General features: G+C 35.5%; 1 protein-coding gene across 2 annotated transcripts in view; it reads right to left on the bottom strand.

The window, feature by feature from the left end:
• Positions 1 to 17,491, bottom strand: part of AGFG1 (ArfGAP with FG repeats 1) — a 99,430-nt gene that overhangs the window by 28,455 nt on the left and 53,484 nt on the right. For both annotated transcript variants that reach the window (XM_027875942.1, XM_027875943.1), the window contains exons 3-4: positions 11,100 to 11,215; positions 2,652 to 2,814 (exon numbers count right to left, since the gene is read on the bottom strand). In XM_027875942.1, the coding sequence (XP_027731743.1) occupies positions 2,652 to 2,814; positions 11,100 to 11,215 (279 nt within the window). The remainder of the gene's footprint in view (positions 1 to 2,651; positions 2,815 to 11,099; positions 11,216 to 17,491) is intronic.

Here is a 17,491-nt window from a genome sequence, read left to right as displayed (position 1 = left end):
CAAAGAAGATCAAAACATAGAACCAGAAGAAGACCACATAATCAAAACTCCTACATCCAAATAAATCAGTCTCAGACCATGGAAGAGCTCAAAAAGGACTGAGAAGCAAGTAAGAGGAGAGGGAAAACTGGCAAGAGAAATGAGAATGATGCAAAAAAATCATGAAAAACAAGTCAACAGTTTGCTAAAGGAGGCCCAAAAAAATACTGAAGAAAATAACACCTTAAAAAATAGCCTAACTTAAATGGCAAAAGAGGTACAAAAAGCCAGTGAGGAGAAGAATGCCTTAAAAAGCAGAATTGACCAAATGGAAAAGGAAGTCCCAAAGCTCACTGAAGAAAATAATTCTTTTATTTTAAAATTAAAATTAAAAAAAACAAATTAGAATGGGGCAAATGGACGCTAATGCCTTTATGCAAAATAAAGACATTACAAAACAAAACCAAAAGAATGAAAAAATAGAAGACAATGTGAAATATCTCACTAGACAAACAACTGACCTGGAAAATAGATCAAGGAGAGATAATTTAAAAATTATTGGACTACCTGAAAGCCATGATCAAAAAAAGAGCCTAGACATCATCTTTCAAGAAATTATCAAGGAAAACTGCTCTGATATTCTAGAACCAGATGGTAAAATAGAAATGGAAAGAATCCACTGATCACCTCCTAAAAGAGATCCCCCAAAGGAAAATCCCTAGAAATATTATACCCAAATTCCAGAGTTCCCAAGTCAAGGACAAAATATTGCAAGCAGCCAGAAAGAAACAATTCAAGTACGGTAGAAACACAATCAGGATAATAGAAGATTTAGCAGCTTCTACATTAAGGGATTGGAGGGCTTGGAACATGACATTCCAGAGGGCAAAGAAGATAGGATTACAACCAAGAATCACCTACCCAGCAAAACTGAGTATAATCCTTCAGGGGAAAAATGGACATTCAGTGAAATAGAGGACTTTCAAGCATTCTTGATGGAAAGACCAAAGCTGAATAGAAAATTTGACTTTCAAATACAAGACTCAAGAGAAGCATGAAAAGGTAAATAGGAAAGAGAAATCTTAAGAGACTTATTAAAGTTGAACTCTTTATATTCTTACATGGAAAGATATTGTAACTCATGAGACCTTTATCAGTATTAGGGTAGTTGAAGCGGAAAAAAAAAATATGTATATATAGATAAAAAGATAGATAGAGGGCACAGGGTGAGTTGAAGATGAAGGGATGATATCTGGAGAATAAAATTAAGGGATGAGAGAGGACTATACTGGGAGAAGGAGAAAGGGAAGAGGTACAATGGGGTAAATTATCTCACATAAAACAGACAAGAAAAAGCTTTTACAGTGAAGGGGAAGTGGGGGCAGGTGAGAGGGAATGAGTGAATCTTATTTTCATCAGATTTAGTTTAAGAAGGGAATACCATACACACTCAATTGTGTATGGAAATCTATCTTACCCTATAGGAAAATAGGGGGGAAGGGGATAAGAATCGGGATGATAGAAAGGAGGGCAGATTGGGGGAGGGGATAATCAGAAGCAAACACTTCTGAGTAGGGACAGGGTCAAAAGACAGAACAGAATAAACAGGGAATGGGATAGGATAAAGGGAAATATAGTTAGTTTTCCACAGCATGACTATGGAAGTGTTTTGCATGACTACACAAGTATAACCTGTACCAAGCTGCATGCCTTCTCAAGGAGGGTGGGGAAGGAGGAAGGGAGAAAATTTGGATCCCAAAGCTTTAAAAACAAATGTTAAAAAATTGTTTTTACATGCAACTGGGAAATAAGATACACAGACAATGGGGTATAGACATCTATCCTGCCCTACAGGAAAATAGAAGGGGAAGTTGATAGAAGGGAGGGAAGATTAGGGGAAGAAGTATTCAGAATGCACACTGTCTTGGGGTGAGGGGAGGGGAGAGATGGGGAGAAAATTTGGAACTCAAAATCTTGTGGAAATGAATGTTGAAAAGTAAAAATAAATAAATGACTTAATTTAAAAAAAAAAAGAAAAAATTACCTGGGTAAATCAATTAAATAACCTGAGGCGTAACGTCCTCATCTACAGATTGAGAATAGTAGTGTCCATGTTTCATTCATGCTGTTCACTACATATCTTAAAAACTAGTAGGCAGGTTTGACAAAAAATAGATTTAGATAAGCATGTTACACTATATACCAAGCCTCAAATACACAGCCTAAATATAAAAGGTCACTTTTTTTAAATTTCAGAAAGTGGAAGGAGGCACCTTTACAACCATGACTTAAGAGAGAATTCTTAACCAACTAAGGAATAGTGGAAATCATAAAAGGTAATAAAACATATAATATTTTAAAGTTTCTTATAAGAATAAAATTACTATAGCTATATGAAATTTGTATTATATTTCTACAAATTTCTGAGGCAATTGGATAGGAGTATGTATCTCCTATACTTAAGGACAAAAAGTTAAAAACATCTACACTTGATGGCCTTCAATCGCATCGCTTAATTGAATCTTATGACATTAATACTATGAACATTAGTAATCATTTAATTAACAATAATAGGAAAAACAATGATGTTCATGTCATAAATATTTCTCATTTGTGGCATTTATTTTAACCTTAAAGAATAAAGCATAAAAATTTCCTTTAAGATTACTCACTTGGCTGGGTGTGCCCTTATTCAAGTGCAGGGCTGGTGCTGTCTCTCCTAAGAGAGATTTAAGTGGTTTTACCTCAGGTGTGCTGCTTGTACTACTAGCTGAAGACCCGGATATAGATGCATGGACAGATGCCACAACTTTCGCTTGTTCAGGAGGAACATACCTAAACAAAACATCAAGTATTAGAATTCAGACAATCTTTTAAATTCACAAGTCAAAGCAATGTTGTTTCTATATAACTGAATCAAATAAAATAAGCTAAGGATTACACAAATATTAAAATACAAGTGGACTTGCCAAAGAAGTTTTGCTTTTTTTTTTTTGCTTTTTTTTAGCAACCTTTCTTTAATCAAACCAACATTCCTTAAGAAGTATATGGATGCAGCCAACTAACATTTAAAAAAAAAAAAACTCCACAGAAATAGAAAACTAGAAAGCCAAATGCACTGAAAAATTTTGTGGCAAAAAAATATTTCCAATGCATACTAGTATAGTTTCCTGCTATGGTGTAATAAATCTTCAATGTAATCTTTTTTCCAATTCTTCAAGGTTATTCACATTGACTTGCAGTGATAATGAGGTGTGATTTTGAAATGTCACATTACTTTGTAACAAATCACAAATTTTATCAATAAGATCCTCCAAACCAAGCCAACATATATACTTAGATTTAGTGATTTCAATGTAAAGATGGCAGAGGAAAGCAAAAAGTGTGTTAGAAAATATGGCTAAGGAATAAGAAACAAAAAGAGAAAAAGGAATTGGAGACTATTTAGGAGATTCTTTGTTTGTTATTTTGTTCTTGAAGTTTTCTGTTTTTGTTTTTGTTCTTTAAACAAAAAGATACCTATAGAGCAGATCAATGCTGTACAGGCAGCACAGAGACCCCCCAAAACAAGCTGAAAAATTGTTTTCAAAATAAAAACCAAGAAAATGTCTTCATATATGCTGTAACAACACATATATACACATATGTGTACGTATATGTGTGTATACACACACATATACATACAAAATGGGTGGGGGGGCTGGCCATGAATTGGAAGGGGGATTAGAGACTGATAGTTGACTTCAGCAGTAGAGAGGTGATAAAGGGCCTGTTGCACACAAGAGGGAAGAGGTTGGAAGGTGTGGCTCCACTTCTTCAAGGGACAGGAAATACTAAGTCACTAGGACCTGGGAAGAGACAAGACTTCAATAATCCTGGAGTGAGAAAGAAGACAGGATGATGACTCAAGTTGAGCAAGTACCCAAGACAGATACAGGGTACTTCTTACAAGAAGACAACTGAAAGGCCCTCTATAAGGGATGGAAGGAGGAAAGGAGGAGGGAGGGAGAGAAAGAGAAAGGGGAGGGGGGAATACTTATCCGATTAAGAAATGATCAATTAGGAAAACTGCCTGAATTGTGTAGAAAACAGTACAAAATAGTACATACATAAACATCTATATGCACTCCAAACATAATTATGTGCAGTGGTCTTCTATTAAAATCAAGCATAGAAGGAAGATTATATACTTGCCAAACAGTTTTTTCCAGTGCAGATTCCCTACACTGAACTCCTCCAAATACTTCTATGTACATGTGACATTGTACAGATTGCAATGAGCCACAATATAATACACAGCTTCCTCAATGAGATTCATGGTCACTGGCCAAACGTGTGTGTGTGTGTGTGCGCGCGCGCGTGTGCGTGTATGTATGTGTGTATGTTTTAACTTTGGATAGAAACTAAAAATGGACAATTAGCCAAGCCCAGGATTGGACAGGAGGCTAGACTGCATTTGGGAAACTGCAGCATCTTTGACACAAAACCCCATGTTTTTAAAACCAGTATTTCCTGTTGATGTTATTTCAGGGCACATCATACTCCACAATCTTCAGAAAATCAAAAAAAAGTGGCACAGTAGGCAATGGAAAACATATAGTATGTACCAACAACAGGATTATGGATTTAGAACTGAAAAGGACCCTAAAGGACACACTCCAACCAACCCCCTCATTTTACAGAAGAGGAAATTAAGCCCCAGATGGGTTAGATGACTTGCTCAGAGTTAAAAATGCTGCATCTGAGGCAGGATCTAGACTTGGGTCTTCTTGATTCCACATAGAGTACTTTATTTACTATGTACTTCTATGCTGCCAACAATGACTTTTATCAACTAGGAAATATATGATCAGAAAAAGAGGTAAGCTAGTCATATGGCAAATGAGGACTAAGAGATACACACTAGGGGCAGCTAGGTGGTGCAGTGGATAGAGCACCTGAAGTCAGGAGGATCTGAGTTCAAATCTGACCTCAAACCAAACACTTGACACTTACTAGCTACATGACCCTGGGCAAGTCACTTAACCCTATGCTGTTTGACCTAGTTTCCTTATCTGTAAAATGAGCCTGAGAAGGAAATGGCAAACCACTCCAGTATCTTTGCCAAGAAAATCCCAAATGGGGTCATGAAGAGTCTCACACGACAGAAACAAATGAATAACAACAAGCACATAGAGTAAGCAAGTAAGATCCTTGATTATTTTACTTTTGACTTTGTATCTCAGTACAGTACATATGTAAAAAATCCTTTATTGTTTGACTTAGAGCAGAGGTCAGTTTCTTAAAGGGTCAGATAATAAATATTTTAAGGTTTGGGGGCCAACAAGCAAAATAAAGGGTATTATATAGGAACTTATATAACAAAAGAGAAAACAAATTTCCACTGATTTTTAATGACAAAATTCAAAATATAACAATAATAACTGAGTATAATTGCGATACAAGTCTGTTAATGAGAAAAACAAAGTTTTTGGGGGCGATAACATTTTGCTTGATTGGGTTTAAGTTCAATTAGAAATGTTCATCTGTTAATGCTGATCTAAAATAAAATTTTACATGTTTCATCTTTGAAGATGTCTTTTCATAATAAGAAGTACTGAAAAATACAAATATCAATGATTTTATTTATGGATATATTATTATGGATTTTATTTATGGATACCAGTGATTTTAATTTAGTATATTCATCATTTGAGAGGCATTTATAGAATTCTATTAGGTTCTTCTCTTGATATTTTCCTTTTCATTACATTGCAGATTAAGCACTTCAATTGAAGGTTAGTTAGAGAAGCTTCTCAACTGCATGGTTAAAATGGATTTTGAAATATTAAAAGTTTGTCTGCACTTGTGAGGTCAGAAAACAAAATGGAACCGTAGTTTGAGCTCAGAAAATATGCCCTCTGTAACTGTATTGGGAACAGAGTTCTCACTTCTTATTTTAACTTTTCCCAAACCGTCTTAATCCTGGTGCATTTCCTTTGTTAATTATTTTCTTTTCATCCTGTACATACCTTATTTATATATAATTGTTGCTTGTTATTTCTTCCATTAGACTGCAAGTTCCTCGAGAGCAGGGACTGGCTTTTACCTCTTTATGTATTCAGAGCACAAGGAAAATGTTTAACAAGTACTTATTGACTAACAATAGCTCCAATGTAGAAAATCTTTATTTTCTGAGAATTAAGGTTTGCAAATAGCCAAAAGTCTGGTGAATGGTCAAGCTGAACACAATGGGTGATTAATAAAAGTTATTAAGGTTTTATTGTGTCATGTGTCACACAAATGAAGAAACATAAGCACTGACCATGTGCTAGGTAGAGTCAAATGCTAGAAAGTCATAAAAGAATTTACCAACCACCCTAAAGCTTTGAGGAACCTTCCATTTTCTGATATGTTTATGAACATCCTCAAAAGGCAATCACACATTTAAAAAAGACAATCACGTACATTTTTTATTCAGAAGCAAATCTTTTTTCCTGTCCTTAATTAAAATGCTTTGCCAGATCTATGATCTCATCCACCTGAATATTCATTCCATTGGTGCACAATGCAATGTATTCTTACCCTGTGCAACTCTTGTCAGTGTTCTCCCACAAATCTTCCAGAGGCCTGACTACATAGCATGTGTGCGTGTGTGTGTGCGCATGAGCACAACAGGGGAGGGAAAGGTGCGCTCCCTTCTATACCAGTGCAAAGAGACAATCTACAGGGTTTTTTCCCTCTTTCTTCAACCTACCCATTTTACACATTTCTCTGATACCATCCTTTACACTACTTCTATAACAGCTCATATACACTCACTTTCCATTTGCCTTTTTGCTGTAAGTTTAATTCTTCTGACGGTAGTATTCAATGACTAGCAGCCATGCAGCAACACGGGAAGGATATTGGTTGGTTTTTGTTTCAGACAGAATCTTTAGTAAAGTTAATAACTCTAAGATAATCCCCACAAAGAAGTGGAGCCAGAGTTTTCTAAAGAGTTCAATTCTAGGTGCAGCTCACTGTCCATGAGCAATGTCTGCCTGACATACAAGTAATGATAAGACTAGTTCTGTGTATCATCCATTTCACTGTTTATCATGGTCTGTATGACAGCCATTCTTCATCCACTTGATTTTTCCCATGCGCTCTTTTGATTGATTTTGGAGCTTACTTTGGAAGCTCTGCAAATGTTCCAGTGCTTAAAGATATCAGCACAATGTCACTGGCAAAGAGGAACATTAGGAGTAATCCTACTTCCATCTGGACTCTATGCTAGACACCTTCCATGACACTTGCAAACACCTTAGTTGAGCAAATGTCTCCATATTTTATGTCTTACTTGATATTAACGAGAAGGTCATCAAGTAAAATCATGTACCCCTTCCCCCTGTCATTGGATCTTCTATAATTCTGACATATGCATGGAAAGCACTATATTGGATGAAAGTTATTAAAGTAGTGTTTTGTTCTATTCAATCAAATGTTTTTTACAAAGAACTGTGGGACTTCATATTCACTATATATTTAAGTCAACTGGATGATGGCTAAAGAATGTTTTACAAAAGCCTGTCTGTCCTCTTTTCATACCTTCATCAAGAATGCCTACAATACATGTATACAACATTTTCATTAAAATTTCACAGAAAAAGGAAATTAAGTATATAGGGCAACAGCTATTAATATGTTCTTCTTCAACATTTTTTTAGAAACAATATCTGAGATTTTTTCCAAGCCTTTAGTATCCTCACAATCTTTCAGATATTTGGAAAAGCAAGCCCTCCATACCCTCAAAACTGTGGTACCTCTATAGAGATCTATTCCATATATGCCTAGGTCTAGTCCAGCTGCTCTTCCCATCTTTGTTTACTGGAATTTCTACTTCCTCAGAAAACAGAAAAAGGATGGTGATGTTAGGAGTCCAAATAAGACAGCCCTACTTCAAGTCAATAATGGAAAACAAATGATAGAAAAATGACTACAAATCTTATCCATTTTCCATATGCCTGATGTTCTCCTCCTTGTATTATCCTCATAAGTCTTTGGGATGATTTGACTAACTTGGGGTCTCTAGGCAAGGTTTTCCTTCCACTGCTTCACATCGTTTAATGAGGCAGTGCTGCTCATAATCTTCCAGTATCTTCTTCCAAAAGATTTAATAAATGAGTTTATATCCTAAACTGATGGTGTTGCCACCAGTATCTTATCTCTCTGCGTGGTAAGGAAATCAAATGTTTGTTGGCTCAGGCAGTTCCTAAGTTCTTTGGTTTCCTCAATGGAGCAATTGAGCTATATCTGCTAAATATCTTTAAAAATGAAAACAGTCTAAGTTAATGTCTGCTTTTTGTCCATCTTCCATTTCTTCTTCTTCGTGGTGGTCTTTTTGAAAATACTTATGAGCACTTCAATATAAGATAAACAATTTTTTAAAAAATGTTTCTTGTTACTTTTGGAAATAAGCTAAAAATCAACTCTGACAACTTTTATTTGTCCCTCAAAGGGGAGTTTGTCAGCAATCTTTTCAGTGTACTGCGATCCTTTGCTTCATTTATAAAGAAGAAAGTTACGATTGATAAGATTCAGTTCCTCCCATAGTATGTTGACTGTCCACTGAACAAGGAGTTCATATTCAGAACAACAATAGTTATGTTAATATTTACAGGTGGCTTTTAAAATGTGTTTTTTAGTACTCTCTGTCCTCTTTTCCCAATATTGACACTGTCACTACAGAAGCAAAAAGGGGACACATAGGCTGAACTGAGGCCCACTTTGTATTTTCCTTTGGTGGGTCTGACATGACCAAATAATTCATCACCAAGTGGCCTGCCAAGGTGATGAACCTTTGTATACTTTGTCAGATTTTACCAAAGGCTTCTAGTACAATACTAGCTATGTATGCTTTACTTCAAGCTTGCCTTCTACTGGCTGGGTCTCTGAAGACTAAGAATCATTTCCATTTCACAATAAAGCATCTGAGTAGGGCCTTAATTGTTGGTAACTCCCCAGGTTTCTACCACCAAATCAGTATTCTGGAGCTGGTGAGCACTGAGAGAATAAAGATCACAAAGGAGGAAAGTCATAACAGTTAGATTCTATGGCTGACACTAAGTCAATAAATGTCAATCACTGAAGAACTATGCAGAATGGGAGCAGTTTTAGGGAAAGATGGCCAAAAATGTTGCTCAATGTTTAAAAAAAAAAAAAAGGAAAACACTGTGGATTCTTCAAACCACAAGCTGGAAATTTTGATGTTTATTCCTCCTAAAATAGTAGAATACATTATTAAAGAGTTAGTTTCCTTAGTATTTAGAAAGGGAAGCAATGGTCACTTCAAGCCAACACTGGTTCATTCAGAACAAGTTATGCCAGGCTAACTTCATTTCCCTTTTTTTGACAGTGTCACCAGACTGATAGTGCAGAAAATAACAGAGATATATATAGTACAACTAGATTTCATGTCAAAAAGACATGAAATGTCTTTCATGGCACCCTTGAGGGATACAACAGGTATAGGTTGAATTGATACAGTTAGAACAATTCAGAGATAGTTGAATGAAGGAACATATTAATAATGTAAACCTGGAGGAAGGTCAACAGTGAATACCCAAGGGATGCGTACTTAACTCTATTTTGTTCATTGTTTTTATACATAAACTTGGAAGACATTAAAAAGATGCTTCAGGATAACAGCAATATGAGAGAGATAAATAATAACTTAGATGACAAAATAGTGATCCAAAAAGACCTCAACAGATTGAAATGTCAAGCTGAGCTTATACTGTTTAATGGGAATAGAAAATTCTGCATTGGGGCAAGAGTAGTCAAAAATCAATTTCAGAACAACATTCAGAGACATGCCTAAAAAACAGTCCCTCTGAAAAAGACTAGTGAAGGCAAGCTCAGTAAGTCAATAAGATAATGTTAGAGATTCCCCCCCCCCCCAAAAAAAGCTAGTATGAACTAAGGCTGCATCAACAGATGTACAGTTTCCAAAATGTGAAAGATCATCAACCCTGGTTAGACCACACACCATGTACCATGTTTGGGCCATATTTGTGAAGAATACTGAGAAATCTCCAAGTATATATGTAGGAAAAAGGAAGGAAAGAGATTACAATATCATACCAGGCTCAATTAAAGAATGGAGGAAGCAACCTAAAGAAGAAAAAACTTAGGGAGACATTCTAGTAATCTTCAAGTACATGTGAAGAGCTGTCATATAAAAGAATGATAACTCATGCTGTTCTTGGCCCTAGAAAGTAGACCCAGGACCAATGGGTGGAAGTACAGAGAGAGAGATTTCAGCCTGATATAAGGAAAATATTACCTAAAAATCAAAACTGGATAAATATGAAATGGTTTCTAGGGTAGGTAATGAGCTCCCCATCTCTGAAGGTCTTCAAAGTGAGCCTGAATGACCACTTGTTGGGGATCCTATAGCAAGGATTCCTTCTTCATGAATGGGCTGGACTAGATAATGTTTGAAACCTTTAACAATTCTAAGAGGAGGAACACTGGAGTAGGTAGGAAGTATGAAGCAAAAAGACAGATCCTGGAAAGTAGATCCAAAAAGGATACAGTTTATCTAAAGCTAAAAGGAAGAAACAACTCTTTTGGCTAGGGGCAAAGAGTAAGTTCTAGACTTCAAGAGCAAGGAGCCTACAGAAGTAGTAGTCATCTGCTACAACAGCTGACAAGGGCCATGCTACCATCTTTGGAGAAAAGCAATGCAAACTCATTTCTTTTAAAATACTATCTAACAATTATATGTTGCTTTAAGATTATTTTACTTACATTATCTCATTTCTTTTAGAATTCAGGATGTTCTTCCTTAGTTTTAATTTCCACTTAAGTCCTATTTTGATGCCTCACCATGGCATCAAGATAAGCCTGTATTCTTCTAGGTGATATAAATGAGGTTCAAACTCTGACTATTCCCATCCAAAATGAAAGGTTTCAAGTTTGAACCCAGCGATGGACGTGAAAACATGTGTTTATTCTCAACATCTAGTTCAGAAAGGTTCATCATCAAAAGATTAGTCATAGCATCTCATGAAATTGTCTATTTGGGCATAGCTGGAAGAATTCACTCTGATGAAATCACATTTATCATTTGAAGTAGCAAAGTAATATTCACTTACCATCTTTTCTTTTCATATTTTTCTTGTAGAAACTCTTTCACTTTTTGTGGATCCCTAAAGTCTGGAATTGCTGAAGATCTATCATCAAATAATCCTAGCCAAATTTGTTTACACACCTGCGAAAAGAAAAATATAGTATTTTTATTGGTAAAATTTCACAGGGGGAATAATAAATGTTATAAATCAAACATTCTAAATACCTGAAGAACTACATTTCTTATATTATAACATAATCTTAAATGTACATTATCCACTGGAAACTGATGAGATTTTGAATATTCTGAAGTGCTCATTCTTTCATCCTGCTCACACACATACATAAACACATATACTAAAAGTCATTCCTCAGTAGAGAAGTGGCCAAAGCATATAAACAAATAGTTCTCAGAAGAATTTCAACCGCATGAAAGAAGGCTACCAACAGTTTAATAATAAGAGAAAGGCAAATTGAAAGCCCTGAGGTTATACCCTGTACACCCTGAAAAAATAGGTAAAGACATCAAAATGGTCCATGTTAGAGGTCTTCTGGGATGACATGGACACTAGTGCACTGTTGGTGGAGCTATGAACCAATGTTGCAAACATTTTAGAAAATAGTTTGGAATTATGTAAATAAAGTGACTAAAATGTCCAGCTCCTCTGACCAAGAGATTCCACTACTTATCTTTATAGTAACTGACAAGAAGAAAATCTCCCTATGTACTATACCATATACAAAGTATTTCAGTAATACATTTTGTAACAGCAAAAATTTGAAACAGATTCCCATCCTTTGGGGGAATGACTAAATAAATTGTGGTACATGAACCTAATGGACTACTAATGTGCTTTAAGAAATGAAGACTATAATGAATACAGAGAAGCATGGAAAATTCTACACGAACTGATACAGAGTTAAGTAAACAAAACCATGAAACAGTGTAAAGAAAATAAAAAGAACTACAACCACCACCAATTTAAAAAAAAAGGGAATTTAACAAATCACAAAAAGCAAATATGGCTCCAAAGAAGCAATATAAAAGACATCCCTACCTCACTCCTTTACAGAGATGAGAGATCAACAAGTGAGATTCACTGCATCTATTTTTAAACTTTTTCAATGGATTGATCAGTTTTTTTTTTCTGATTTTCATTTTTTGTCATCAAAAATATTATTTGTTAATTGGGATGGCTCTCTGGGAGAGAGAGGGATATTAGAGGGCATTTTGGTGATGCAAAAAAAAAAAAACCATCAATAAAATTTTTATTTCAAAAAATCTAGGCCTCATAACCTTTCTCTATAACAGACCTGAACAACTAGGCAGTAGATAGTGGCCAAAATTAAAATAGGCTAAGTCTTCTATGAGCTGTAGATTCAACTACAGACAGACTGACAATGGTTGGTTGTTGCTGGTCACATGACAGCCACCAGAAATCCTTTGGTGGGCCGCTGTACAGGCCTGCTCTATAAAACAGGGTAATACCTTACTGGGCACAAAGGTCTTGGGTCAAGTGTTTTCAAGATCCTTCCCAGCTTTAAAGTTCTATGATTTTAACTCCCAACTCTCAATTAACAAATATTTACTCAATACCAAGCTAACAAATTACTAGAATCACATAACTGAGATACTAGAAGCTACAATTAAACTTAAATAATCCAACTTCTTTTTAAATAGATACATAAACTGAAGAAATGAGAGGTTAAGTTATGTGGCTATGGTGAAACTACTAGTTTCTTAGCTGAGTAGAAAATTTGTTTCTGTTCTAAGCAGCTAAATAAACCCAGAAAAACATTAACTTCATGGGGAGAAGTAAGGAGAAGGATGTGCAGAAATGGACAAGAAAGATTAGAATTTGGTATTATATATCATATTAGCACTTAACATAGATGATTTGACTTATGCCAGCAAACAAACCTTGTTACATCTTACTTAGTCCACATTATTTTTAAATATTAAAATTATTAATACCCTCAATGTTCAAAAATCAAAGAATGCAAAGATATAATAACCATAACTACAACTTAAGTATCAACATCTATTATAGGGTATGATGGAATTATTTGAATGTATAAACCAAAATGATGTAGAAATTCTACAAAGAATTCAAAAAGATTTTCCAAAACCAGGGACCAGAGGCAGCTAGGTGGTGCAGCAGATAGAGCACCAGCCCTGGAGTAAAGAGAACTTGAGTTCAAATGTGGTCTCAGACCAGACACTTAACACTTACTAGCTGTGACCCTGGGCAATTCACTTAACCCCAATTGCCTTGCCCAAAAAACAAAGAAACAAACAAACAACAACAAAACAACAACAAAAAACACCAGGCACCATATATGTTTGATTCCCAGTAATTTAATGCAAAGTTACATTAAAGTCAACAGTTAAAACACAAATTCATTTGCAAAATACTATAGAGGAAGATGATAAAAGATTTTAAGTACTAGCACATCATAAAATAGAAAAGTACTGGATAATGAAAAACAGGAAGGCTTGGGAAAAAACCACATCATTCAAAGAGCATTAAACTCAGAGGACAACAAATAGAAGAAGGAAGAAAAAAAAAACATTTCTTTAATGATTCATCATTAATAGTAGGGTCCAAATCTGGTGTTTCCACTAACACTTCAGTCTCTAATGAATTACAGAATAAAACTGAAATGGCACTGACAATGAAATTTTAAAAAATGGTAGGCCATACAATAAACACACCAAGGAAATCTGTGCTGGAGGTAACATAATACTGAAAGTACTGTAGGACCAAGGATGATATTAATATCCAAAAAAAAGTGACAGAGACTAGACCTTTAAGGTTCCTTCTAGTGCTAAAACCATAATTCTATCATCAATAACTACTGACTCATCTCATCAAATCTTCCTGAGACTGATCTAAATGTTATTGATGGCATCTTGAAGAAAATATAAAAAGGTTACAACCACAAATGATTTTTTTAGCAGACCACATCTTTAAAGGTCTTACACTGAAAGGTATGGAGAATACAAGATCCTGCTGAGTTAAGTTTGTAATGATTACAAAAAAGCATTTGACTCATTTCCTAAACCTTTCTATTACTTCCACCTCCATCCTCACCCCTGTGCCTCCAAGTCCTTAGGCTTGGATCAGTCAGTGTCTGCGTTTCTTATCAGGGGCCCACTCTACTTCCTGGGCATTTCCATACCAATCCCCAGGGAACATGCTCCACCCCAACTCTACCAGCACTGAATGCAAGCTCTTCAAGGCCAAGGACCATTTTGTTTGCTCGTTATCTGTGTTACTAGGTTTTAGTACAGTGTGTGCACACAGTAAATACCTAGTAAATTATCTATGATGCAAAACGCGGCAGTAAGTCTCATGCATATGATGATGTCTTTCTTGTACTGTTTAGTCAATTATGTGACTGTAAAGATGTGGTCAGCTATTTGTAAAAATCTGTGACTAAGCTCAAAATGAAATGTAGGTCATTTTCATAAAGACTTTATGAAGATGAAAAAGAAAGTAAACATACAGATTGGTAATTACTGATGTTGCTTTTTCTGGGGCAGACAGTATTTTATCATCTTTGATTCCCACCCACCCCCCTTTTTAGTAATTACCATTCCCTGAAATACCTTGTAAAGTAATGTCTCAGACCTTTAAAGATCACGCTGTTTCCAGCATTGCTCTCCTCCAGAGTGCATGTGCTTCATCTGGATTCTGCCAGTCTTCACAAATTTATCGACTTCAGTAGGTAGCACTCCCAGGCCTGGGGTGCTGCCATACAAATATAGCTCCTTTCTCTGTCACTGATGATGAAAATTCATGTAGTAGTACTGACACTTTTTTTCATTTTGTGTCTTGTTGTCCCTTTTGTTAGTTTCTTTTGTGAACATTCTTGGGATGAGTTGGCTTATTTCGATTTCATGCTAAACTTTCTACAAACTTTGCTTTTATAGCTTTTTTGTTTTCAAAGGTGATACTGATAATCTTGCCCTGCCCTTTTCCGCTGTTTTACAAATGAGGTTATATTCTAAACCAGTGTTGTCCTGGGCTATCATCTCTCTCTACAGGGCCAGGAGACAATTGTTTGCTGACTACAGCAGTTTCTGGGCTCTTTTGGTCTCTCATTGTGATGGGTTTTTTGTATCAACAGCATTTCTTCAGGAAATAGGGGGGAAAAAAATCAATGTCAATATCTTTTTCTTTTTTACATCGCATAAATCTCATTTGAACACGTCACTTTAAAGTTCTTGCAACTGTTCAGTATCATCTCATCTTTAGCTTTTCTTCCTATGCTAACTGCCTTAGCATTTGCTCTAACTGGTATAGGAAGGATGCCTAAATTTCTTTCACAGGCCCTGTTTATCCAAGGCTCAAATCCCCTATTTGTAACTATTTACTAGACTTTTCCAACTGCTGGCATCCTAAATCCAACCACCTAACTAATTAAAAACCACATTTTTAAGCCACCTCCACAATCATCCACTAGATCACTGTTTCCCTAATCCTCATTTCCCTATTGTAACAGAAAAGGGCATGTTAACCTACTCTACCCTATAAATCCCCTTCCCATCTAAACCTAACTACCTTTCCAGACGTAACTAATTCAAATCTACCCTTCCAGTCTTATTTTACCCTGATTCCCTTCTTGTTCTCAATCCTAATTTCCCCCATATCTCACAGCCTTTGCTCATCTTCAGTCTCTGATTCTTGGAATTAATCCCCCACTCTGGGAGGCAGCGATTCAGATTTAATTAAAGCATTCAGGTAAACTCTATTTTCAAAGCTAAATTAAGTACACAAAGCAAATATGTATGTAGTGGTTCCTAAGCTGCTTAGTTACAATCTCTAAGCCAACAGACATTTCAGAATAAAATAAAATATAGTCAAAAGTCACAGAATCACAGGTGTAGAAAGAAAATAGACCTTTGAGTTTTACCCATTTTCTTCCAATTAAAGCTTAGAAGAACAAAATAACAACAAAACAAAGAAAAAAACACCCTACCCACAATATGGTTTAAAAAAACAAACAAAAAGAAACCCCTTAGACTTGGAATCAGGGAATTCTTGGGTTTCAATCCCACCTGACATGCCGGCTGCGTGTCTGTGAGGAAGTCACTTAATCTTTCTGAGCCTCAGTTTCTCATCTATAAGATGGGGAAAATACCTGAAATATCTAGATCACTCACAGAATATCCATAGGATCAAACAAAAAATTACATGACAAGTGCTTTGCAAAACTTATAAATGTCAACTGGCCCTCTGATCCTCTGGCTAACAATAATATTAGTCAGCTAATCTCTACATGAGGTGGTAGTTATCCTTGATTTGTAGCAAAAGTATGTAGTACAAAACTATCTAAACATCTGCAAAAAAATTTATAACATTTTAGCTAAAAACATTTTAGTTATATTATATTTAAATATTCTTTCTAAAAATTCTATTTTTACCTCCAAAACTGCTTTTAGATAATGTTATAAATTAGTTCTAGGTTAGTTATTGAAAACAAATACATACTATAAAAGCAGATAATGCTAAAATAGAGTCTTTACATAAGAGACACGTTAAGGATATGAAATCTAACCTTCATTTCTTTACCATTAATGGTAATCCATCACTACAAATCCATCACTACAATTCCAATAATTTACCAAGATCTCTCTCAACAGACCAACTAAATATTCTATTTAAAGAATACATACAAAGAAGCAATAAGTATTATTTTAAAAATCCCCCAAGTAATATGATTGACCCATCATAAATTAATAAGGTGCCCCCTACACTCTTGAAGTTTCTAAAACTAAAGAGGTACAATCCACCACATTATGTCCCGGTCAAATCACATGTTTGGAGTTTATAGTCAGTTTCTGTGCACTACATTTTAGGAAGGCTAATGATTATGATCTTATGATTCAATACGATGGAGAATAGTCAACAGAAAGCAACCAGAATGATGAAAAGACTTGAAGTCATGTCATATGAGGATCACATGAAGGAACTAGGGATGTTTAGTCAAGAAAAGAAAAGACTTTCGGAGGGGTAGAAATTCTCTTGATAGCTGTTCTTCAAGTATTTGAAGGATTGCCATATGAGATCATAAGCTCAAACACAGAGGATATATTTGTTTTTTCTTTGTACTCCTAGCACTTAATGTAGCGATTAGCACATATAGTAAGAACTTAAAAAATGTTTGTTTACTAGCTAACTGATTTTATTCTTATTGGCTCCAGACCGCACAACAGTGATGAAATAAGATTTAATATAAGAAACAACCTCCAAACATTAAGAACTATCAAAAAGTGGAATAGGCTATCTTTGGAGGTTACAGATCTCCTGGCAGAGACTGGATGGCCACTTTTCAGGCATGTTGTAAAGGCATGGGTTGGACTAGATAGGTACTGAGGTGCCTTCAGACTCTGAAATTCTGTAATTCTGAT

Source organism: Vombatus ursinus, unplaced genomic scaffold, assembly GCF_900497805.2.
Source record: "Vombatus ursinus unplaced genomic scaffold, bare-nosed wombat genome assembly UNPS02014810.1, whole genome shotgun sequence".
NCBI classification, from domain to species: domain Eukaryota; kingdom Metazoa; phylum Chordata; class Mammalia; order Diprotodontia; family Vombatidae; genus Vombatus; species Vombatus ursinus.
This window is presented reverse-complemented; position numbering and strand designations above follow the sequence as displayed.